At 36.2% G+C, this 26,922-nt stretch overlaps 1 protein-coding gene across 4 annotated transcripts in view; it reads right to left on the minus strand.

Annotated features, from left to right (window-relative positions):
• Nucleotides 1-26,922, minus strand: part of CDC42BPA (CDC42 binding protein kinase alpha) — a 193,056-nt gene that overhangs the window by 32,276 nt on the left and 133,858 nt on the right. For all 4 annotated transcript variants that reach the window (XM_026060426.1, XM_026060425.1, XM_026060428.1 and 1 more), the window contains 10 exons: nucleotides 26,551-26,656; nucleotides 24,689-24,813; nucleotides 17,662-17,767; nucleotides 16,920-17,068; nucleotides 14,855-14,946; nucleotides 12,172-12,248; nucleotides 3,917-4,036; nucleotides 3,121-3,201; nucleotides 1,137-1,242; nucleotides 229-365 (listed from right to left, as the gene is read on the minus strand). In XM_026060426.1, the coding sequence (XP_025916211.1) occupies nucleotides 229-365; nucleotides 1,137-1,242; nucleotides 3,121-3,201; nucleotides 3,917-4,036; nucleotides 12,172-12,248; nucleotides 14,855-14,946; nucleotides 16,920-17,068; nucleotides 17,662-17,767; nucleotides 24,689-24,813; nucleotides 26,551-26,656 (1,099 nt within the window). The remainder of the gene's footprint in view (nucleotides 1-228; nucleotides 366-1,136; nucleotides 1,243-3,120; nucleotides 3,202-3,916; nucleotides 4,037-12,171; nucleotides 12,249-14,854; nucleotides 14,947-16,919; nucleotides 17,069-17,661; nucleotides 17,768-24,688; nucleotides 24,814-26,550; nucleotides 26,657-26,922) is intronic.

Raw genomic sequence — 26,922 nt, forward strand, 5'->3', positions numbered from 1 at the left:
ATCTTGAGAAGGTCTATTCAAGACCAACTCAAAACACAGTGGCTGACAGAGAGGGAGAGAGAATTACTTTTGAAAATGCTGGAGCTGCTTCGTGAAAATTTAGGTCTTAGTTTCCAAACTGTTACTTTAAGGTATAATTGACACCTTTCCCCCCGCCCTCCCACATTCAGAGTTAAATTCCAAGTCCAGAAAACAACAAATTTAACAGAAGTGCTACCTGATACTTACACGGACATGCCCTTCATATGCTGTTCCTATGCCTTTCTGTGGATCTATCCCCAAAGGGCCCTTAGTCTGCTCGGGAGGGATTGGACATACCGCAGGGGCCTTGTCTGCACAGGTCACGTGGCAGCAGAATCCACAAACTTGAAAGGAGGAGTAGGAACAAAAGAACTTGATGATTATTTCTTCTGCAGTGCAAAAGCTATGATAATGATGATGGCATATAGGAAATGGCCTGCTCTTTATTATTTTTTTTCAAGTGCACACAGTTGACCAATAACTGAATAGTTCCACTGAACTTTGCTACACCAAGGCAGAAAGGTAAGGTTGCATACAGCAGCAGCACATGATTTGAACTGATCTAACTTCAGATTTTCCCATTTCCAGAGCTGTATGGATACATAGTTTGGTTTCATTCAGGTAAGAAAGAGCCTGATGAAAAGCTCACATTGGAATAATTTGCATATCATTTTTTCTAGGCCACTGGAAGCTCCTCTAAATGATTTGTGTTATTCTGTGCATATACAAACCTAGAATAAATCAGTCCTGGAGGACAGAAAATTTGGTACCGAATAACAAAGCTGTCTTGCATTTTGCCCTTAGTCATAAAGCAAAACAGCTGTCAGCACACTTGACCCACTGACTGTTGCCCCTTATTGCTATTTTAAATTTAAAACAAACTAAACTAAGCTTATTGCCACCAACTGAAATAAGTGTGTCCCCAATGAACTGGGTAATCTGTTATGTAAGATACTCAAAATGCTTGGCTTCCACTGTTAAAAAGCCGCAGCATGAGAATACATTCTGTTATGCAAACTCTAAACATAAGACTCTGGCACGACTGCATCACAACATTTACTGTGCAACTTGCATCTAGAAAAACTTTAATTCCCATTTCTTCTTTTCTCACTTACCTTCACAAGTGCAGCCCTGTCTTATTAAACCAACCATCAGAGATGTGCATTGATTGCATTTTGTTGGGGTATTAAATGATTTCACTACAAACTGGTGGGCTTTAGGCTGTGAAAGACAGACAAGGACGTTAACACTTATAACACTTTTGGAGAAGAACAGCTATTTTTTCACAGACATAAGAGTATATAGATGCATTTAAAAAATGTAACTTACTTATGTCTGCTGAAATGAGACCTGAGTTCCTAACACACGGCCTGAAAATACTCTTTATCAGTGCTTATTGATAACTTACACCAACCTCTGTAAACTAAACCAGGGAAACTGGACCTTGTCTCAGTACATGAGGTCACTTCCATTGCAGATAGGAAAGTTGCCAAGGTCTGTCTACAAATTATCCCATTACAGTCTAGAAGCTGAATATGTGGGTGTATGTACTTTCCAAGAGGCACAGTCAAACACTTAACTGCAAGGAGGGCTGATTTAGTTGGAAGCAAAATACCAAACTTTTTCAAAATTCTAATTTTTATGCCAGAAGGAATGACAGAGTCCAGTTTTATGGTGTCAGGCACAGGCAATTTCAAAATACCCAATCTAAAAGCAAGAGTACAGATGAGACGCCTTTTGAAGGAACTTCTCCTTAGTTCCTGGGAACACGGACTATAATCTACGGGGAAAATGTATGCGATCTGAAATAAGACAACTTTTGCAGGCCACTTTGATGGCTAGGAATATTAAAATTTTATTCACTTTCCAGTTTTTCAGAGCATAAGATACCACACTTAAGGGCTCAAACTTCATCCATATTTAATGACAGTTTTACTGTTACACTGGGAGCTTTCCGTCTACAGATGGATGTCTTATTTTCAAGCTGCAGGGAAATAAAACGTAGCTTTAAAAACTAATGCTAAGCTAAAAGAAGGTTCCTTAGGAAACATAAAAAATTAGAAGACAAATCATTATGCAGTGTTATGACAAAATGCTTGCAGAAATGGAATGATGTGCACAGTAYAAACTATTCCACATGATTTCAAGTGCAAATACATATGATAATTTTTTAATCGATCTATTAAAAATATTGCCAACTCAGAAATATATTGCCTGCAGAAACAACTTTCTTAGCTTTTCTTTACACAAAAAGTCTTCTGCTACTTCTGTCATTTATCAAAGCAGTGAAACAGATCTATTTCAAAGACTTACTTTACTGATTAATTGCCAAAACACTATCAAATTTTTATATACAGCAGATTCCTAAGCCATCGAGACACTTCTGAAACTTTTATGAGAAAAATTTTCCTTTAATAGCTTGTGTCCTATTCCTCATTTGTTTGAATACATGCAATTCCTCTATGAATTAGCATACACTGCCTCATTCAGCCAGCAGCAACTTAATTTCAACAACTGATGAAAAATAAGCATTTATGTAAGCAAAAAGCAAGAAGATTGAAAAACTGGATTTCCTTCTTCCAACCCAGAGCTGTAGTGTTGGCTGTAGTGCTCACTCTGCACTGCTTACAGAAGAAAAAAAAAAAAAAAGGCAGCAAATCTATGGTTTCACTTCAGGTCTACTCTTTGCCTTTTCTCAAAATAATCATCTGTGCTAATCTGAGCCAACAGTTTTATTGTATACAGAGCACAGAGGCAGCTTGGTCWGTCAGATGCTGGAAAACGGCCTCTTTATAGAAAGTCTCTTTTCCTTTCGGCACGTTCTAGCTCAACTATTTCCTTCTAATGTCCAAGCTCGTGTTTTCCCTAAGATCAAATGCCTGCATGCTACTGCACTGGCATGCCTAGTCCAACTTGTCACACCGCACAGCGTAAGAATGAGGCTGTTATACTTTAGAAGAGCAACCAGCCTTCATATAAAATTACTCTTCCAGGCAGCTCTGGTAAGATTATTCTGAGAAACAGTTCTCCCGAAGCTGTTGCCCTGGCGTGGTATTTTTCCCCTTTCTATACAGAATGTGGGAACGCTTGACCRAGTACCTTTGGTGCAGAGAGTCCCGATCCAATATAGGCTGTCCTCATGGTTGGTGTGTGAATTGAACGGGGAGGATGATCTGTAACCTGAACAAAACCCCCAAAGGATCAATAAGACCTCAAATACACATTATCAAAGACAGCTTGAGTAAAACGAAAAGACTACAACCTGCCCCCACCCCACACACCCCCAGGCAGACTAGGAATGAAACCACACTGATTAACGTAGGAAAGGACTCAAGAAAACAGATCTTACTTCTCATCAAAATGGTGTATGAGATTCATTTCTTACACGACAAAAATAGTTTTGTATTATCTGCAACACTTGACTGAATCTTCTCCCATATAAAATAATCAGAAAGTTATATTATTTTAATTGGAAGGGGATATATTATTACAGTTGCAGAGTCTTGTTAATATTTTGCATTGACTTGCTCTTCAATAGCACTCTGAAATGTGCTGTTACACCAAACTACAGTATAACATTAACTTTTTGCAAATATTTCTTAAATAATCATGACTAAGGATAAGTTATGAAGAGAGACTGTATCTAATAATTGATTCCACATATATTCCCTGCTCCTAATCAACTAAACATATGTGAAAGGAAATTTAATATTCCTCAAAATACAGTTCACCAGTAGTGCAGTAGGCTATTTACAATGTCCTAAATAGTCTCTGCAGGGGAATGAGCTTCACTCTAAACAAAAGGATTTGCAAAGGTAATTTTTATGAGATTCAAACTGCTACTCCTTTAAAAAAAAAAAAAAAAAAAAAGTAAAAATTTTGCAACGCCAAGTACCTCAATCGGTTCAATCTCACTAGCTGTAGAAGGAGACCTTGATCTTGAATGGAGGTGAGACTTGATATCTTCATCCCGTGATGGAGTATTAGACAACGTAAAGTTCTCAACTGAATCGATCTATGGAAACAATTCAAGAGGAAAAAAAAAACAACCAAAAAAATAAATCAATGACATCGTTTAAAAAAAAGAATTCCTGACTCTTATCAAAATGAAATATGGAGGTTGTAGAATTCCTAAAGAGAGAACTGAGAGAAAAAAATTCTGTTCTAAGTGATTCCCTAATTAAGCTACAAAAACTAAAGGAAAATTCTTAAATATGAACACGCCAAGACTTCTGCTGAGAGGTGAGCACATGCATAAGAGCTGCTAGTTCAGGGGCCTGATGAACGCTTGAATGAAGAGACTTGTAATTCAGCATTTTTAAAGGCTGAATATGTTCTAAATACTACTATTTTGTCCACCTGTAGTAGAGACTTATTAGGATTGAATTCCCATATAGCTAAATCATTACAATCATATTTATAATAAAATAAGGAGAAAAAGCAAAGCAAATATTCTTAGGTTAGTGTTAACAATATTCCCAGAGAATTGATGTTTTGTACACCATTTGAACTATAAAAAGGGAAACCAACTTTATTAGGAATACAGTTTATTCAGGGGGCTATTTTCTCGGTTCTTTTTATACAACAAAACTAAGTCAAACATCGTGCGATAATGAACAACAGGGCATATTGGTACAATCGTATATTTTGGATAACAAGTCATCTTGGATGAATCTTCGTCAATGCATCTGAAAATCAGAAAAAGCAGGAGTCTTCTACAAGTCATCTACAAGTCTACATTTTCCATGTTAGTTTGGATTTTTAAAAAATCTTTTTAAAGCGAGCCAAGGTTGTTTTTCTCCGCTAATAACAAAACTAAAAGCTGGGGGCCTACAGGAGGCTCCGTTGCATGCCTGTCTTTTCTGCTGAAATGCTATCAATGTTTGCCCCATTGCTAAGGATTCGGCTACCTTGGTGTTCCACAAAACAAAATATGCAGCAACCTTTATAGAAAACATTTGAACATTACAATGATTTCTTCCTCATTTGCCATTGACACCACACTAAGAATTCCACAAACATTACTGCTTTTGGAGAATAAAAATGTATTTCCAAGACAATCTTATTCATGCATATACAGTCCTGTTCTCTAAAAAGTCAGTCATGGTAGTGAACAGGTGCAGTTGCAGATTTTTTTTTAAACTAGCAGTGAGTTAAGTTTGATGGCTTCTAGTTTTACCATAGCCTTCAAAAAAATCAGCTGGTGGAGATTAAGCTCATCAGCTTAATCAGCTCAGGCATATTAATATGCCTTCATCCTCTGTAATGAAAACAGAAATTCCCCCAAAGGGATACACCTGTTTTCTACATGTAGATSATGTATTTCAAGCATTGTGGCAAAAATTAGCAGTAGAGCAAACATTTTGTGCTCAGACTTATCAGAAGCAAATTATAATTGGAAGCTTTATCCAGTATTAGAAACATTGATGCCTTTAAGTAACAAATCCTCAGTTATATGACAGTTTCAATTATTTTAAACTTTTTTAAAAACCAAATCTAAATATGTGGTAGCTTGGAGCCCACTCCAAGATTGTTTAACCTTGAAAAATTCTAACATCTTCTTAACACTGTTATTAAGAAAAATAAGCCCAATGAGTAACGGCAGGAGAATTTTTCATAGCAAGAAACAGACTTTCCTTTTCTTCTGCAAGTTCAATTCAGAAATCTAATCTATCATTTCATAAATGTTTCCAGATAGATATTCAGAATGCTTTCCCTTCCAAAGTGGCATCTGCATACCAAAGAACGCTTTCATGGTGTCTCTTTAAAAATTTAGTACAAGGATAATATAAACGACAGAACTTTCCTGGAATGTGCTACAAAGCTTTTGTGGTTAGAAGACAACTGCTGAACTAGTAAAAAATGTATTTTTATTTTGCTTATGAACATAAAAAGCCCTCAAAACACATAGAATCTGATCCGCCGTTACTGAATTTGAGGGGAATTTAACCAACTTTAGTGCAGAAGCAGGGCCTTAAGCTGTATTACTGAAGTAAGTCTTCAGGTTCCTTACTTTAATGAGAAGAATTAAGTACAAAAGCAACCTAACTCAACTATGGCCAAAAGCTTAAGTGGACCATATTAACACCATGAAAATTAGTTTTAAACTAATCCACTGGATTATAAAAAGCATGTTTGGTATCGAATTGTAATAGCTTTGCTGCCTTTCACAGGACTACCTGGGTGGTGGTCTACACAGGACTATGTGTTTAGTGGTCTACACAAGGTCACCAGTGTAGGACTGAGCCCAAGCTGGCCGGTGCTTAAACACATCTTGAGGAAAGGTGAACTTCTGTGTGGAACCACAGTGGTCAAAACTAAGGAGTCACGGTAAGCTTGCCTGAGAAGACAGTCATTTGTGCTTTTAACTGCATAGATAATGTTGTTATTACAGCAGTTGATATTATTGTTCATTTATTGCATATTCAATATATTTTTATGCCTTCCTATTCCTATTACCGTATGTACACACAAGAAGTAAAAGTAGTAGTATGAGTTCAAGATGGACACAACATATCTGGTCTGATAAAGCTTTCATAACACTGTGTTTAGAAATCCACCTTGATTTTTAAAAAAACAGGATTAATATGCTGTAACATGTCAAAGTCTGTTTTCCTCGCATGAATATTCCCACCCACTTGGGTGCTCCAGTTTACTACGATTTTCCACTTCCCATTTACCTATCCTTGGGCTGTGATACTTTCCCTCCCTTGCCGCGTTACGCCTGCTGAACGGCAGACGTCCACCTTGCACTGGCAACCCCTGTGGCCCTGGCACGTGCCCTTCCCAAAGGGCAGGGGAGCAAACTGGCCCTCCTCCAAAGCCTGCTCCTCTTCCCCACCCATTTCCACCTGAGCCGTGTACTCGAGGAGCACTCATACGGACCTGAAGGAGTACCCAAAGCACCAGCGCTAGTTACTGGGATGTTCTGCTCGCAGCACTACTACCAAATCAAAAGTTCCTCAAGCTTTCAGCCCACAGCTGGAAAACAACAAGAAGCACAGCAGCAGCAGCAGCAGCAGCAAACAGCAGCAGCAGCAGCAGCAGCACAAGACATGCAGTGAGGTAAGTACACAATCCATACATTAAACAAAGGCATGTACACGACAGGCAAAAAGAAAGGGCCACAGAGAGTAAGACAGCCTCTTACACGTCTGCCTTTGTTAGCTGGAATACGGGAAGGAGAGCGCTTTAACAGAGAAAGGAGGAGAATATGTTACAAAACCAAACAGACCGACACATACATCTGCTCCGAATTCGTCACGCTATATTTTCAGATGTAGCACTGTAGACACACACGTATACGTTCATTTTTAAATGCATCTTGAAAACAACATATTCTGGGGCAACAAGAGGAAAGAAACATCGGAAAAAGAAACGGTTATTTTAAAGTCTGTAGTTTTACACTGGACAGTAACAGTGAACTGCAGACTGTGTTAGACGAACTAAGCATAATTTTCAGTCAGCCTCTGTATTCTGAACAAGAAGGAGAGGGCAATCTAAACATATATCTCTCAATATACTCAATTTAAAATATCATTAACAACTAGAATTTCTAAGCTTAGAGAATTATGAATGCACAACTACAGTCAGGGCGCTCACCACAGACCACTGAGAGTAAGTATTCCGTTTAGTATTTAATAGCGAGAATTCAGAACATGATTTATTCTGTGGTTATTTACAAAGTTCAGATTTGTTTAGTCTACCAAAAACCCCTGGGGAACGTGTGTTAGGGCAGATGTGCTGGAGGATTTAAGAAAGCTATTTTTAATTCATAATGCGTTGATAACAGCGGGAAAACAATCTTTCCTAACAAGTAGGGAAAATGATTTTGTCAGAGGAATACTGGATTCCATTTTATTGTTATCAAATAATCATAAATTCAATTTTAAATAAAACAAGTTGATTGTTTCTAATAGCTAGAGAGATACACAAGGCTAAGCCTTGCAAAAAACCCAACACTTCCATTATAAGGCATTTCCTCATGGACATAAGAAACTTAACACCTAAATGATGTTACCGAGAGACAGCCTGGAAAACACAGGAGAAACAGCTGTGAAGATCTAGACTTGAATATGTTAGTCATTGGGGGTATCCTCCCTCCCCACCAAAATCAGAAACAAGGGGCAGCAAAACTGACTCCTGCTCCTTTTTGCGCCTTCCTGCGTGCGCAGGAGACACAAGGATCATTTCTGGACACATGGCCTTTCCCAGCTAGGAGAATGTAGGCATCGGTTCTGCTAACCTGACCAAGGATATCCTCTGTGTTGAGGATATGAGGGACAGCAGGAACCAGAAGTGACCGTTAGCCATCCGCACAGTGAGCTACTACTACTCTTGCTCAGCATTTGCAGGCTACCGTCAGAGGCAGCTGGATGTCTATTTTTATTTCTCTTCAGAAGAAGTTGTGAAATTACCATTTTCTCACTGATACAATTAGAGTTAACTACAATAATTCACAGTGTGCTATAGACAACCACATTATTTGGATGGCAGACACAGAAGGCATTACCCACCCTAAGAAACTTCAAATGTAATTACTGGGCCAACCTCCGTGCTGCTTACACATCTGTATTATGTAGACTGCAGAGACCTTGCAAAGCGTGCTACCTAAGGGCACTGCATCTTATTTTAGCCTCCCTCTGCCACTTCAGAATCGAGCAGAGAGGCTGGAGAAACCACATAGGCCGTTAGGAATATTTCCTGCGGGTTCGTGATTCCTGGAGGGGCCTTCCTGAACCCCCTGCGGTATTACAGCGCTGCACAAGCCTGAGGACTCCTAATTCTTCCTTGGCCGTAATGTGCAGGATCCACATACTTCTCAGGCTTGACTGAGCACAGATCCAGCTCTCATCGAGATGTTACAAGAAACACTGCCCTTCAAGGTAACTACTGTCAAAAAGAGACACTGAACGGAGAACGGAGGTCACACTCAGTAGGAAGGGTTGTTTGCTTTTTTAAAGACCCTTAGTTTCTTTTAAGTTCTCCCTAACATACTGACATTGAACCTACTTAATGAGCTAAAACATAAATAACCATTAATTCTGGCAATTCAGAGGCTGTGTATTATGAAACTATGAATGAATCAATAATGGTCTAATAAATGAAAGAAGCAGAATTGACTGAGCAAAAAATATAATTATATACCTCCTTCCACCTATAAATGGGGACATCAGCTTTAATTTTCTTTCTAATAAACATAGGTAACTAAACAAGTCTGTTATTTGTCTGTAAGGTGCTCTTCCTATCTTGCAACTCTCTTTATGCAGTTTGTCTCTGTGCGAGAGAGGTTAGCCTCTACCAGTCCGGTCCAGAAACACGCTCTTGTCCAGTGAAACTGAGGAAGAAAAAAAGCCCTCCTGCTGGCCTCAATCTGAAGATCCAATAATCGAGGTTTGATTCTGTGTGTATAAGCTATCCACATGCAACAACATACATGTTAATACCTGGAATTTTATCAAAGTTTGAAAGACAGGCATTTGAAAAGATTTGATCTGGGTGGACAAATCTAGAAGAATGTCTTAAAGGTTGCACCCCAGCCATGGAGAATTTTTCACTTGCCTAGGTAAAGAATGGGATGCTGTCAAAATGTTTGTGAAAAAACATGCTGCCTTCTTAAAGAGAAAAAAAAAAAAGCAGTGCTTTATTCTGTATTTATTGCTGTCTTTCAAAACTAATTAGATAGCAAACAAGAAAACTTTCTCATCCTAAGATTACCCTTGCCAAATAGAAAATGAGCACTTACTCTCCCACATATGCAGTTTATTACTATTTAACAGGTCTCAGAAGACAGTAACACATATTTCTAAAAGCAACTTTATAGGAAAGAACTTGCTGATCTAACTATTCACAATAACTATTCACAATATTCTGGCAACGTAGACCCTTTTTTAATACAAGTAAGGGATATAAATATTATTTATTTATTAACAAGTTAACAACACAGAAAACTTTACTGYACAGCCCATACACTATACCTGCTTTATCACATCATTCACAACAGACATTTCTACAGTAAAATTAATTATTCTGCATTTTAATGCAACTGGGACCATACTACACTACTAAATACATATGTATAGATATGTGTGTATGTGTATACACATATATACAAACACAAACATATACACACAATATACATAGGGAGTTGTAATGGACAGTTCTCTACAAAGGATGCATAGTATATATTTGGATTTTAAAGTGTTTGTAATTATTTATGTGCCTACTACTTGGGTCTGGAAGAAATATAATGCAGTCAATTTACAGCTTTTAACATAATTCCCTTAGTATGCAATTAGCCAGGTAAATATTTCAGCATCATCCTGATTAAAAATTAGTGTTTCAAATGGCAATAAAAAGAGATCAGGAAGGTCACTTCAGTTATAATTGAGATTACAACGATACATGTGATATATATAAAAAAAGAAACAATATTTTATTTGAGCACACAGAAATCAACTGTATGCAAAGAAAACATGGTCACTGAAGTGACCAGAAAACTTCTGGAAACAACTAATGAAGTAGCAACTAAAGTAATAACATGAAGTAACAGAATAAATAAAATAAACATGCCAGTGATTTTCTAGAGGCCACATCAGTAGATAAGGCCCAAAGCAGCTTCTCCACATTAGAGAAAACCTTTTGCAATTAAGAATTCTTCATCTGCACCAAAAGAAAAACATTTATTTTAAAACTGCACATCTATCTATACAGATATATGTAAATATGCTATTACAGAAATATTCTCTGTTCTTCACTGCCATTACAGAAATTTTAAGTTGACTGCATTACTGTTTGAATAGCCCAGATCAATCAACTGATCTCTTTTATTGAGGGATTTACTGGTTTGAAAGCCGAAGACTTACGTCATCCATAAAATCAATCAATGAGGATGAAGAGGAAGAAAAGGAATCCTATTTTAATGAAAACAACAGTAAAAAAAAAAAAAAGAAGAAAAAAAGAGGAGAGAAAGAGATGGATGAAAAAAACTGTTCAGTAAAAACAAAAGTGCAAAAATAAAGAACTGTAAATAACTAGTACCAGTAACAGTTACCTCTGAGAAAATTTTGTTAATTGCCTCTACCAGGGACAATTAAGTGTTACACATAAAACCAAATACACATAAAACCAAATGCTTTTTCAGCCTTCACTCAATAAAATATTATTCCTACATTCCAACAGGATTTTAAAAATAACTTGTAACAGAAATCATTAAAAAGCAAATGAAAAAATGGTATTAGTTTTGAAGATTTCATCAGAGAATAATTAATTTAGTGAATATGCAATGAAAAGAAAGTAAATTTTGGAAGATTAATAACACGAGGGATTATGTTTTTTCATAATTCCATATGATGAACTTGTATAACCACCCCCCAAAAACAAACAAACAAACAAACAGGGCCAAGTTTTAGGCTAATGTATAACTGTAAAGGTGATGTCTTATCCCCACTGAATTCAGTCTGACTTTTGTAAACAATTTGAATACAACCAGTATTTCATCCCAGTTGCTTTTGTAAGAGAAAAATTATGCATTGCTTACTTTTTATTAAAAGGAGAAGATATGAAAAATGTGTAGCTTAATTTTAATTTTTATCTTCCTGCTTTTCTACCTAAATTGGTATTTTGTCTAAAAGTGACAGAAGAATTAAACAGTTCTATTTTTTTAATTGTATAGGATCTGTGGAGAGGAAACGAACAGTAATTACCTGGACTTAATAAATCTTTGTGCAAAATGAATAAATGATGAAAAAACTTAATAAATACAGAGTACCAATGACTTACGGAATACATTCAAGGATTATTTACACTTCTTCTCTCATTTTTACTAAACAAGTATCTGCGTTACCTAGCATTTTTGTGAACAAAGAGTAAGGCCATTTGAATACCTCTGCTTCATATATTTGTTATGAAATTGGGAGAAATTCTGTATACAAGATTTTAAAGAGAATTCACTGTGATTACTAGTATTCAAGAGAAGAGACCCAAYGCTGTAAATAACAATTCTCACGTATCATTATACACAAATATAGATGGAAAGTGTGATTAAAATATAGTAGCAAACTCTAAGCAATTATGCACATAATCTGCATGTAACAGCAAGAGTCAAAGTTCCGTTCACTAGCAGAGAAATTCAAACAGCTGTACACTTACTTCAAATTGATCCAGAGCAGAGGTAGGCGCATTCAAAAATGCCAAGAAAGAATTCTGTGAGTCTTGGTGCTTTACACCTAGAAAACAGCAGCAAGTTTTTAAGCTACAGAAAAATGACCTTTTCATGGAGGACCTTTGCCGTGCTGAATCAGGCTTTGGGTATTCACCTGAGCCATTATTTTTTAATGAGCTGTCACATTTGGTCTGTTTTCCAGAATAAAAGTTTTTTTTTTTTTTTAATATATATACCCACTAAGCAAGTAGCGTGTGTCCAATTAACCTCTTCCAAACTAGGATGCGTGTAATGCAAATGTGATGCTTTTATTTTCTCTATGTTCCACTTTACAAACCTCTTATGAAACAGTAGTAAACTTCAGTCATCAAGGAGATACTTTCTGGCAGTTAATTGTTTTCAGAAGGTCCCTCACTGCCTGTTATAAACTGGTCCTGGCTTATCCTGACAGTGGATTGCTTAAATGCAATATTGTTTAATTTTAACCAAATTTAGAACAGCAATCATTCAGTCTTTTACAACATTTATGAAAAGCTAATAGCAGGAGATTTGCTACCACTCACTTTCAAATGTGTAAGAATAATAGAGTCCTGGTTAAAGCTTCAAACGCCTCTGCCGTGCTACACCAAAGACTGGTTTGCAGCCAGCGAGCAGAACGGGAACCCTGCATCCTCCAAGGCCACAGGGGCTGGCGTAACTCGAGCATTATTTGAACGTGTTTTGTCTGATCTCTCTTTTTTGGCATAATTCAAGTCCCAGTGTGGGTGTATTTAATCACACATGCATATAAAGCCTAGCTTCCTGAACAATATGGATGTATTACATATACCTATGATGACCAGAGCCTGTAGGAATGTTTGCAGCTCAAAAGACTGATACAGTCACAGCTCATCTGTTCTTTAAAAAAATTTCAGTATCTTGCTCTAACTGGCAAAGTCACCCGCTTGCTCTAAATAAAACCCACAGTCAATGAAATGAAAAATTATAAAGAACCCTTTCCTTTTAAAAATATAAATACATTGAAAACCTACTAGAAGACAAAAACTCATTCTCAAATTACTCTCTATTTTACAGAATCGTTTTTTGTGTTTTTTCACCATCCTGCTAGTTTTCTGGTGCATATTTATCAGGAGCAAAGGATGCATGTACTAATCTAAATAGTCCCTTCCTAGAAATTAATTTCCATATATAAGAAGTTACTCTGCCACCATACATTGACTGCATTTGAATCCTGTATATGGTTCATCGTTCAAACATTAATATATTTCTACTTACAAGAAACAATCTAGTCCAAAAACAATAAGGATTTTGGATTAAGGTATGTTTCTATCAAAATATTTAGAAAATTCCAGTAGAACTGTATTCATTTACTTTTGACAAAAGCATAATAATTAACCTTTCCTTGAATCTTTTTTTTGTTAAGAAATGATTAAATCTTTATCTCTATTTCCACAAAAACAATAAGGTTTTAACACTGAAAAAAACACATGGTAAAACATTAATTACAAATACTTAACAGATTGTAACCATGCATAACATTTAAGACAGTTCAAGAATCTATAAATGAAAGCTAAACATGACAAAGTATCATTATCAGGGAAATGCTACCAAGAGTTCCTCTCCAAGAACTCAAATAAGTATAATGCTGATACCAGTGCTAAGCATCAAGACAAACTAACAGCAATTCCCTAAATTTTATTAGCTAATCAGCACCAGTCATTTCTGAATATTCTGTAAAGGCTTATATTCTTTTACCAGTCAACCAGCAATCAGAGACCTATATACAGCATACGAATCTTAATTGCAATACCTTATTGATTGACATTGCATGAGGTTGTAAAGGCTGAACAATATTTTACATCCCTATGCAGCAATTGTTGCCAGAGTTTTGCAACTTCGGAGTTCAGTTTCCCTACAGAAAGTTAGGTAATTCAGTTTGGCCTGAAAAATGACTTCTTCCCTTGTGAATTGTAGGATACAAATATTACAGCTATCATGGGAACTGAAAAGAATCAGCCAAATCATTAATCATCTCTCAAAGATTTTTTAATTTCAAAATTACCAAAAAGTCTCCTCTCAGCAACAATGCTAAATACTGTTGGACAGATGCACTAGAAACTCTAGGATATATTCTTAGACATCTACAACAAAGCAAACACGACCACACTGTTCACTAAGTGGTCACAAAGCCAATCAGTAAAGCCATTCCAGAAACCTGTGAATGCTATGAGTGCCTCCATAGCTGTTTTCTCCCAGCATAGACAGGCCCAAACGTTGATAAATGAAGAACACATTGATTAGTATTCCCATCACAGAGAGAAAAAAWATATATAAATTCTCCTATATTTCTAACATTTTTCCAGTCAATCACTATACATAGGCCAAATAAAAATAAGGCAACAATGCAATTTCAACCCAGATAATATCTTACTGGTTCAAGTATATCAACAAAACTGAAGAATATTATAAGTACTTATTAGAAGTGCAAAAACAACTGCTGTGGGTACATCTTACCATGCAATACTTGTGCTCACACTTTGAATGCCAAATTCTCTTGGTATCATATATCCTGTACTTCACTTGCAAGATGGCACACTTAATTGATAATTGATAAGATGTACCCACCAATGTGAAATATGTTCTTATTTACTTGGATATCAGTTGCCATACCCTTTTCTGATCTAAGCTCTTCTGTCTCCTTTTTCAGTCTTTCAATATCTGTCAACAGTTCCATGTTCTTCTTCTCAGATTCTTGCAATTTACTTCAAAAGAATACAAACAAAAACCCTATGTAAATACTGAGAACCTGTGATACAAGTCTTTTTTGTCCATCTCTGCTTGTTACTTGGACTACTGCTCAGTTAAAATCAATGCCCAGCAAGTTGCAAGTCAAATGAAGCAAGACATCATCAAATGCAAGAATGAATTTAGAAATCTGTTAGGAGCTGTTTAGTATGGTATCTTAAAAAATAGAATGAGTAATTAACTGCCTCTGTTTACCCTTTAGGTAGGCTCATGACTCTAATTTATAGGTAACTGTGTGAACCTGTATCCTGGGAATGAGAAAAAAAGACCACATGTATTTTTAAACTTAAAACCAGATGTTTTAATTTGTTAATTCACAGTGTCTGTGAGACTAATAGATTATGTTGAACTATTTTTCTTCTCAGTTATTCCAGTTAGTCGTTTCTGTGCTTCCTGATTCACAGCAGACAAGTACGACTACTATGCATTTCCACAGTACTAGTCCTCTTTGCCTATCAAAGCAAACACTACTTATTCTATTCTTAGAGGATCTACACTGTTGCCCAACACCATGTCTTCTGGCCTGAAAAACAGCAACATAAGGCGGACAAGGTATTCCCATTTTACAGGTAACATCCTTGAACCTCAGCTCTGTCCAACTGATTTCCCAAAGCTGCAAAACAAGTCAGTGCTCCTCAAATACAACTAAGAGGAGAAATTCATCATTTTGCTTGTATTTGAAATTCCTATCTCACATCCTATTCCTTCTCTGCTAGGGGCCCTTTCCTCCCCTTGTATTGTCCATCTATGTGCTTAGATACTGTGCAATATGACAGGCATGTTACTGTAAAAATCATTTTTTAGAGAAAGCTGTAAGAGAACAGAAGGGGTGTGAATCTAAGAGGAGGTTCAGAAGTCCTACTTCAACCTGAGTGCCTACTTCGATCTGCACCAACTCAAAGGACTAACACTGCATCTCCAACTCAATGAGATTCACAATTTGGAAATGTAACTATTATTACAGTATACTGAAGGACCAATTTTCTTCTCATGGCAATTTTGCCATGCTTAATTTTAATTCAAATTTTCACATATCATGGGAAGTATGCAACCAGTATGTATTTTGTATTTGATGATCTTTTTGCATTTTAGCTATTAAAACCTCTTTGCTTCATAAATAGAGTTAAGAGCATGTAAAAGGAAATAGAATACCAGCCAAAGAAATTCATGCCTTTCTTTTTCAGCAGAACATGTACTGGTTAGCAGCAGTGCAAGCTTATTCATAAGCATGCCTTGAACCCTAATTTGAAGGATTCTCTTGTAGGCATAGAAAAGCACATGTCCTGTCTTTGATTTTTCTGTCAAAACTAGCAAAGGAAACAACAGGAGCTAGTTTCAATGGTGGGTGCTACAAAGAGGATTCATGCCACTTAATCTGTTTTCATAGGGTGCCAAACTAAGGAAATCTTAGTAATAACTCTGGGGCACTGCTGACCTGAGCTGGATTGAAGCTAGAGACATAAAAATGAAATTTCTTGTTTCTAATCCCCTGCTTCAGCCATTTACTCTACTCAGGAATAAAAGAATTCATAATCTTCCACAGGCACATGTGCAAATCAGTATGCAATAATTGATTTCTATCAGCTAACCCAGTGCAGCTATCAATAGACTAGAAAAGAATATGTTGTAAGATATAAAAACAAACTCTGCTTGTATTTGAACTTGTTACAACAACTAGGAGGGATTATATTATTAAAGATAAGTGTCCCCTGAAAGTCTTCCAGATCTTCCAGATTCCAAATTTTCACAGCAAGTGTTCAGCTGATCATACAATAAAAAGAGATATGGTCTTTTTTTCACATTTGGATATAAGAAACTGACATATCATTCATTATCTATTTTTGACAGACAAGATAGTTAGAATTGTAGTTTGATGACTCTCCCTGGAAAGTATCACAGTCAATAACCATTTAGAACAATTTAGTCTTACCACTCTGTAGAGATACAGGAAGCTTTGACTTTATTCAACTCATCTTGAATAGCCTGTTTGGCTCGGATTTCAGCATCGAGAGCTGACTGTAGTTCCAACCTTGCTGACATATCTAGTTTTGCAAAGCGACGCATCTTCCAGGGCATGTCCTAATAAAGAATAAAAAGAGGAAGAAAAAAGAGCAAAGGGAAAGAAGGCAGCAAATGAAGAGTATAATCCACTTCAGCAATTATGTTCTTCAGTCTATTTTGTTCTCAACATAAGAGTTCATCAATTCCAAAGCACTCTGAAAAATCCCAGAGAGTATTATTACTGTTATAATTTTTAAACTCAAGTAATAAAAAGCAAGATGTCTTATGMTGTCAGTCTCCAAAGCAAAGAGACTTTAAATTCTATTTTTGATGTTCGTTCATTCAAATGACAGTTATGTAGACTCATGCAAGAGTGTTCACATTTTGTCAAAGTAAAAGATTTCAAGGTTTCCATGACGCAAAGCATAGCTATCCTTTCAACAAATTTATATAAGACTTTAAAGTAGCTACCTAAACAAAATCACAGATAAAAATCACTTGACTTGTTTAATTAGTTGATAATAAATTTGGTATTCAGTTATTCAGAAGGGAAGGAAATTTAACTTTTGAGTAACACAGACTCTACAGACAGGTTATTACTGGAACTGAAACTATCAAATTACTGTTTTTTCAAACCAAAAAATTTCTGATAGATGGAGTTGGAGTCTTACAGTTGCTCTTGCACCCAAACTGGAGTTCCTCAGGGCCTCTAGTTCTTCTGTCATTTTGGAGGCCAGGGCTTGAAGATAACCTCGAGCGTCTTTTTCATCACTCACCCTAAACAATATGGTAGAAGAAAGCAAGCATTTTAACCAAACAATTTAAAGAAGCAGCAGAATCCCCTTTAACAAAGTAGTAATCAGAAACAGAAAAAAGCAGAATACAAAACCAAAATCAAAAAAGCTAAGAGAACAGAAGAAATTAAACACAAAACCATATAAAACTAACCCTCTGCTGCTTTACCAAGTTCCATTAAACAATATGCATGACTAAGACCAGGAATAAAGACAGAGAAACTACATATCTAAGTAATAAATAATATCTAAGTAAGTACTATCTGCAGCAATTGGCCATGAGAACTAGTCATTAAGCAGTGTTGTTATTATTTCAAGAAATAGTGATTAAATCAAGGAGAATCCAATGCTAATGTTATTAAATAGCATAAGCCAGGTGAGGCTCTCTCATCCCCTAAACCTACTTTCTATCAATACATGCTCTCTGAAGGTAAACACATCAAAGAAAAGGCAAGTCTGTTTTTCAGATTCTTTGATCATCAGTTAAAAAGAAAATCCTCTCCTTGATTAACCACAGCAGTAGATTCTTTCTTCACTTTGTCTCAGGCATTAACATAGAAAAGAAAGTTGCTAAAACCTCAAGGAAACTGAGTAGCTTATGAAAAACCTCTAAAAGAAAAAAAAAGGGGGGGGGGGAAAGCACATTTCCTATCACTTACATGCCTGGCTCTGCATATACTCAGCTTATCCACAGCAGAGCAAATTCAGTTTTGCAACACGAAGGTACACCCAAGTTGTAGGTAAGCAGGTCTCAGAGAACGGTAGTCTAACATATCACAGCTTAAGTCGTAGTTACCTCTACCAACTCTAACCACAGAAATGTTTTAGGTGTGCTCTAAGTAATGATCCCTGAATAGTTTTAAGTAACTCCCAAGAAAGCGGGAATACAGTTTTTCTGCTTTATGCAAATTACCTTCTCCCTGTCTCCTGATCCTTCCTTACTATTAATCCTGAGGACACTGGACTGTGTTGAGCGAGTTCTCCAGAATGATGAATTTGTCTCATAGTGACCTCTGCAGAAAGGGATTTTCCCTCAGTGCATATGAAGCGATTTAAGTTTCTCTGGGTGATGCTATGGGGTTCATACACCTTTTCTATATTCGCTATCTGTAACTTGAAAGTTTACTGTTCATTAATAAGCACAATTTAACGTTTCAACAAAGATTTATAGGTAGTCAACAGGAGGCAGCAAAGACAGAGAGCACAAACTCTGAACTGCCATATGCACAGGAGGAACAGAACTCCATCATACTGCCCTTCGGCAAAATCACGATGCAAAAGCCACGGCTTAAATATTTACAAGTTGCAGTGACTTCTGGATGGGGAGTTTTAAGACTTATACAAATTTTAAGACTTATAGAAGGAAAATTGCTTTAATATAGAGGAGGCTAATGCAAATATAGTGACCATTTGCCACAGAACACCCACCTGAAATAAAAAAACTAAGCCCTTTTTTTATATTTTGGGCTTTACCTTCTTTCCCTCCTGCTTACAAGGGGTGGGGAGAAACCTAGAAGAGAACCATGTCCTGTTTCTATTAAAGACAATGATGATCAATGATTAATATGAATGAGTCAGTATTTTTCCCCAAGGTATACCAGAACAAAATGAAAGCATTGTATAAACTTTTTTTTCCCATAACATTCTGGATGAAACACATTTTGACTAGCAGACAAAGATTTTGTCATATGCTCAAATGAAAATCAGAAGAGGGGAAAGATGTGAGAATTAGCACAAAATGCTTTAGGAGGAGTGTAATGGAATGCATAATAAAAAGAAAACAGGGTATAAATAGGAACAGAAAGAGTGTGAGGCTTTCAAGGTGAGAAAGTAAGTTTTCTTGATGTACAAAAACGGAAAAGATTTTAGAAATCAGTGTTCTTCTGATCTTCTCTATTTTTAATGACATACAATCTTTGCAGAAGAAAGGAATCATGTCAAATTAAAAATAAGTCAGCACCTTTTTAAACACTCTTCTAATTAAAGCTGAAAAAACACTGTGTCCAATTTCATGGCATATTTATCTTTCCTCATGGAAGATGAAAAATCACTTCAGGTATTTGTTTTATAAAGCCCAGAACATTCAAGCTCTAAGTGCTGAAAAGCTGCAAAGGCAAAACCTCACAGAGATGTTTCACAGAACATGTACAATATAGAAAATAAAAACATACATAAAAGGCAAATTTTTTTCACAAAAATCTATACTTACTTCTAGCAAACCCCTCAGACTATTAAAGATGGCAAATATAAAGTTAGTACAACTTTGGTATAGGTTTGTTACCCACTAGATGGCAACATTCTCTTGATAATCATACATATATGGATTAAACATTATATGAACCCTGGAGTTCTTGGAGCTTTCTGTTTTGTTATTGTTTTGCTGGGTGTTTTGTGTTTGGTTGGGTTTCTTTTAAAAGATAAAGTAAGAATGGTAAAGTTACTCTTATTAATGTTTCCTTCCTTGCTTCTCTTTGCAGAGCCCTATTAAACATAGCAAAATACCTAAGAAAGTTCTGTTCTTTAGACATTTACTTCTTTCCTCAAAATTTAGATTAGGTTAACCCTTCCGTTTTCATGTATAACTGAAGTCTCTTAGAAGGTTAGGCTATTAACTATAGAGTGCCTAAAACAGTGATATAGTACAAATTCCTGTATGATTAAACGGACCTCTTAGTTGGAGCTGTTGAGAAATCCATCTATCATCTCCCCCCAATAAATCAGCATGAAAAATGACCAACATCCTGATAAACTTCAAATAATCACTAACAAATATTTGGCATTTTCTTTGTCAGGATGCTATGAAAATCAGATTTCCTGAGTCTCAGCATCTGGGATATTTCTACAACACAAAATGAACCCAGAGGACTAGAGACCTTTTGCTAACAAGGAGGGGTCTTGAAGCCCTTGGACCCTATGCCAAGYTATATCTCACTTGATTTAAAAAAACTCAGAAAAGTCTGAGGCCCATGACTCCCAGTTCTGTTGTAAGGTTCTCAAAACTTTCAAAGTTCTGTCTTCATGTAACTATGCTCAAAACCTCCAACTTCATTTTTCCTCCCTCCCTTCCAAACAAAATCTATAAAATTCCAAAATTCTCAACATTTCCTTCTGCTCCCAAATCCTGAAATTTCCCCCATACCTCCAGAATTTCTATTTTACAGATAATTAACTTCTGATTATTCTTACCTCAAACACAATGCATCTCAGAAATTTTCAAGTTCTGAGTTTCTTACACTTGAATTTCCCCAGAAGTTTTGCTAGTTATTTGACATACCATTATACTTTAAAGTCTTTCCCACAATTTGTGTGTGCTTTCTTCTGAGAGCAACCAGGTTTCAAAATTCAAATAATTACYTTGGGACTTTTTAAGGTTTGATTTAGGACAGAAGTTCTTTTTCTTTTTACAGAAAATCAATAATTAAAATAAAAATCAACCATACTACAGTTGGCTGGAAAGACATCTAGACTACAAGGAGAATATTAGCTGAAACTTCTGAATACCAACAGTCACAGCTTCTGGTCTCAGCAGAACAGAAACATGATGTCCACTCTATGGGTGGATAAATGAGGTAGGATTTACCTCAGCCATTTGTACGTACCCAGCGATACAGAATTCTTTATTCAAACTAGGTGTCTAAACTTCCTTTACAATCGACGGAAACAGAGACTTCTACAGTACTAGTCATCTGATTTATCTTAGCTGTCTACCATAAGAGCGTTCTAAAATTAGGTTAAATGAATCCCACTCAGAGAGGCTAATAAGTTAAGATTCTTGCCAAGTACTCTGGGAATCACTACTAAAGATTTCCATTGACCTCCTTTCTGCAGCAGATCTGAAATACAGTACCGTGGCTGAAAGACTCATTTTTTCAGTGACTGCATTAACCTAATATGCAATGAATCTCTTCCCCATCTGCCATACGAAAATTTATAACTGACTATATAAGCCTCGATATTTCTTATTCTTGTTAAGGTGTGATGAGTCGTTTGGATAATATAAGCTTGTCAATCTAATAGCTCCATTAAGGCTGAATGATCCGTGAGAGTCTATTGCTACCACATTACAATTTGCAATGAAATTTTGATTCAGGTATGTATTAAAAAGTTGGCTATATTTATGATCTCTTGGGATAATAATATCAAAAATAAAAAAGCTTTTGGATGTTTGCCATAAACAAGATGCAAGACAGCACAATAAGAAGGCAGGGAGAGGCTAAGGGGAACATGAGAAGCCATTAAAATTACTTGCTTTTTATAAAAACTAAAAGAAAGAATAGTTGAGAAGGGCTCAAGAAGTATCAGCTGTGAACGAAGCAATGATCTTAACCTGAAACGTGGACTCAAACAATGGGGAAGATTCCCTAAGAGAGAGATCTAATAGACTGTGACAAACCACTCAAAGGAAATAATGAGCTCCTTAGGCTTCTGATACTTAAAACAGGGTTAAAATAAACCCCTGAACTATCATAGGGAGCTGAGCAAACCACTTACTAAACCAGGCAGTTAATTTCATCTACAATTTCCTATCCTTCAAGAGTCACAGCACTAAAAAAAAGACGGTAGCCTAAAAGCATTTTTAAGAAGTAGAAAGTATGCTCCCAAAATATAATACTGTTAAAACAATAATTTATTGGAAAATCTGTTAGTTTTGGAGAGGGAGCCTACAAGCTCTACCCTAAAGTGTCAGATCTGAGGCATTATGGTGTCATAAAGAAGATGTGACCAGGTGTGGATTTAAATTGCATGTTTTTCTTAAGAAAAGACAGGCTTGTAACTGCTTAAATGAGATTAGTTTCCTTTAAATTAAGATTTTTTTCTTTTACAATGTTTATCACTGCTGTTACAGATGTTTAAAATACTTAATATAGTGCCCCTTGTTCAATAGCAAGAAATCCCCAAATAAGGACCTAGTTTTAGTATGCAGTGCTGAACTCAGTGGATAGCAGATGTAACTACCACATTATCTGGGCATCGAAAAGAAAATTTTTAAACACAAACTGAAAAAAAAAATTTGAGCCAAGATATGGCTTCACCATGCTGAACAAAATTTAACATAGGCAGAGAGAAGTATGGAGAAAAATGAGATGTGTACAGCCAACTAGAAAAAAAATCTGCCTTAGTTACAGTTTTTGTCTCCTTAATGTTTGCTGAGAACATTTTTTAAACATAATTCTTGAGTTTTTAGTCCTCTATCATAATAAAAAAGATCAGCAAAAGTGGTATCTTTAGTTCTGAAAGTTACAGACTTCATGTTCCAGACCTTTTTTCATTAAGTATCTTTAGAGATAACAAAATCCCCAATCCCAAACCTTCTTTTCCCCCCTCTGACATGTCTGATTATACGCAAGATATTTTATCATATATCTGAACCACATCAGTAGTACATTCTTAAAATATTAAGCGCTCATATAAATGGGAGAAGGGACTGTCTTAATAGCTGTTGGTATATTTTTACATAGTGTCAAGTAAAACAGTCCACAACTAAGGCTGACTTAGCTTTTTCCAGAACTTTCAAGTTTTATGAGTGCTTTCACATGTAAATCTGAAAAATGGGGTTTAGTTACCTTGGTGCATTAAGATAGATAAGTATTTCCTTCAAGCAATCAAAAAAATCTCCAGCAACATGGAATGTGAGATAACAGACTTGTCTTTCTTGTTATCTTGAGTTTTTTCTTCTGAATAAATAAAAAGTTCTGATCAACTACAAAATCTCTCTTTTTTTGAACAACTTCAGGGTATTTTTTTATTTCAGAGATGCAGGCAGTCTACTACACTTACAGTTGTATGAAAGAAAAGATTTAAAAGGAATATGCACAAATTAGCCCCTTTAAATTTTTAACCTCTACTATGAATAGAATGCGTTGAAACACTATGGACTTGTTAACACATATTGGAGCTACATCATTTTATGTAACAAACACTGTTTAAAACACTTCCAGAAACTCAGAGCACAGCCTTTCTTTCTTGATATGCATCAAAAGCCAAAACTTTCTCCATATTTGGACAACAAAATTATACTGACATTAGAACAATGTCAAACTAGGATTCTTTAAAAAACACGTTTCCCATTTTTGCTTGGATGCAACAAGTTAGATTATTTAGCTAATATGAGACAGGAAAAATGGGGGAAAAAAACAAGYAGTAAACCAAAAAAAACCAAAGATTAGTATATGATTATGAAATCTTCACAGAAGTGAATGATCTGTAAAAAAAAAAATCTGAATACAGACTGTTTCCACAGAAGCTAAATGCTACACTGGGCCATAAAAAGGGAAGGGAGAGAAACAGGAATGGAGAGGAAAAATAAAGGCCACCTGGAAAAAGCAATCTTCTCTTAATATTTTCAGCTTATTATTCTTTTCCCAATTTATTTATTAAAACTAGACAGAAACCCTTACAAACGTCATGTCACTATTTAATGAAAATATTATTGCCGATGTCATTTCACTGGCATTTTGTTAGTCTCCAATGCTCTCCTTGTAGAAGTCACATAAAAGTTGCGCTATCCGGGTGTCACTCTGCCGCGTGCAGAGCAGACGAAGGAAGCGAAGCGAACGCTGAGGGACAAATACTGCCCGCCGCTGCTTTTTCCAGGCTGGGCTTGGAGGGTGAGGGCAGCGCGTGACTCCCTGCACTGCAGCCTTCTTCCAAAGCCACAGGCCACACCCAAAGCCTATGAGTCTTTCGCCCTTAAAACAGTTGTATTTGCAAATACACTTTTGCTCTTAAGGAGGAACGCAGTTTTCTACCTTTGGACATCATTAAAACCTCAGGCAAAAACACAGCAGAATCCTGGATGGGTGTAAACACTTGCAAGTGCCACATGTAGATGCAAAATCGAGAACAGCCCTACCAGTGTCCTTTACCAAGGGCTTCTGCAATGACATTAGAGCTGCGGACTCACCACTGGATGATCTCAGTGATCTGGGCCTCCCAGTGGGCCACAGACTCCTTTTTATCGGCCAGGTCTCTCATCTCTTCTTCCAGCTGCCGGTTGTTCATACTTAGCCTCTCAAACATGGTGGTGAGCTGAAAGAGAATTTAAACAACTGGTTAAATATATAATCTCCTGTGACTTCACCTCACTGACTCAAAGTCACAGGCGCACTTGGAGCATCCGCATTAAAACTGGTACACCCATCACAATAAATGCCATGTAACAATAAAAGCCAGAATTTCTTCTTCTCATGTAGGGCCTTAGTTGTACTGAAAGGCCTTTTCTTAAGGACTGGAATATATTTTTACTCAAACAAATTAGTTTCTTGAGAATTAGTCTCTAAATATCTCTACAATTCTTAGAAGATTCCTGTGTTGCACAGCATAGAGGTGGAATGCTGCATATTGAAAAAATTACATTAAAAGTGCAAAGCAGGAGCACAAAAATTTTTTATAGCTCAGATGAAACAGCTGAATCTCTCCCTTGTTTAGTAACTATGGAGGATGAGGGGCTTAACAGATACAGCTCTGAGGCAGTGCTGAGATCCTGCAGGTGTCTCACATTCCCCTATTTTTCATTTTACTCACTTGCAGACAGGGAAATGGAAATTAAATGCACATCTGTAAGTACAATATAGCATACCTAGCAATTAACCTCACTTGCATTCACAAAGCTGTCATTCATACACGCACATTCTGCAAGACAAAAGCAAGAGCTAACCTGAGTCAGTATTGGGGACTAAACCTCCATTATGCTAAATAATTATTCACAAAGTCATAATGGGAACCAGAGATCAGACAGACCTTTCAGGAAGGTCTGCTTAAGGGAATGAATCTCATATGAAAGGCTTCTTTTAGCACTGAAATAAATTAACAAATCAAAATGATGCAAAAATGCCATTTTTTAATCCAGTCTGCCCCTTTTAGTCCTAATATGACTCCTCCACTATATATTTATCATTTAAATGGGTTTATCATGTAAATAGGCCTATTTATTAAATGTCATTTGACAAGACAAATACAAAGCTAAGCAAATTAAAAAAAAGAAGAAGAAAAAGACAAAGCAGAAAAGCTATCAAAGGTGACTAGTCTCTTACTGTTCTTGAACTATGCTTATAAATGCTTATACTGGTTATGAAAATATACCTTATTTTGAACACTGACATGCAAACACGCTTACTTTAAAGAACACCATGCTTTCATCATATTTAAAAAAAAATTAATGCATTAAAGAAAGGACAGACAAGTATAGCAAGATATGGCCAATCCATAATGAACCTGAATAACCAGTCAAAATAAACAATAAAAAGATAACCTAAAAACATGAAACATACTTATTCCTTGCTCAACCCAATCCTCAATTTAATTGCCTTATCATTTGTATTTTTTTAGTATCTCAAAGCAACACTTTATCTCACAAGGGGCCCTGTTATTTCACAGTAATTGACATGCAAATACATTCTATATAATCACGTCATTAACCATGTATTTTTATATTTGGGTCATACAAGCAAGCCCTCTTTTTTTTGGCTTAAGATACTGTCAAGAGTTCATCTTATCAAACTGTAAGACCATGTAACTGAATTCTCACATATATATATACACACACACACATACATGCACATACATAAATATGTGCACACATCCTCAAATTCAGATACATGTACATAGGTGCAAAAGATCAATTAATACAATTCTCTGCTTAAATCAAGCATTAATCACAACTTCCTCCATATTATTAAATTCTGCTGCCAATTAAGAGTTATTAACAACCACTATAGCTCTACATAGCATTCTTGTACACTCAGGACTCAGCTAATCCACACTCACCTTATCAAGCTCATTTGAAAGTTTTTTGTTTTCCTCTGTTAGCAGAATCTTTTCTCGTTCATATTTCTGTTTGAATTCTGTTTCAAATTCCTCTCTTTCACTTTGGCTAAGAAATAAAATGAAGCACAATTAAAAGGTTTCCTATTCTGAAAACAACCCACCATACTATTTACTTAAATACATAAAGATTGATGCACACAGTAGCTGAAAGAAAAGTACTATATTGGTAATCCCTCAGCCTACTAAAAATAAGTAAAGATTGTGCCATACTCCCATTTTAGGATGATAAGACAGTCTGATGAATTTTATCATTAGACAATTATCTTTCCTTCACTACTGAATTAATAGAGCTCCACTGAGCTAATGTTTATC

The sequence above is a fragment of the Apteryx rowi genome, unplaced genomic scaffold (assembly GCF_003343035.1).
Source record: "Apteryx rowi isolate R43461 unplaced genomic scaffold, aptRow1 scaffold_169, whole genome shotgun sequence".
Taxonomy (NCBI): Eukaryota; Metazoa; Chordata; class Aves; order Apterygiformes; family Apterygidae; genus Apteryx; species Apteryx rowi.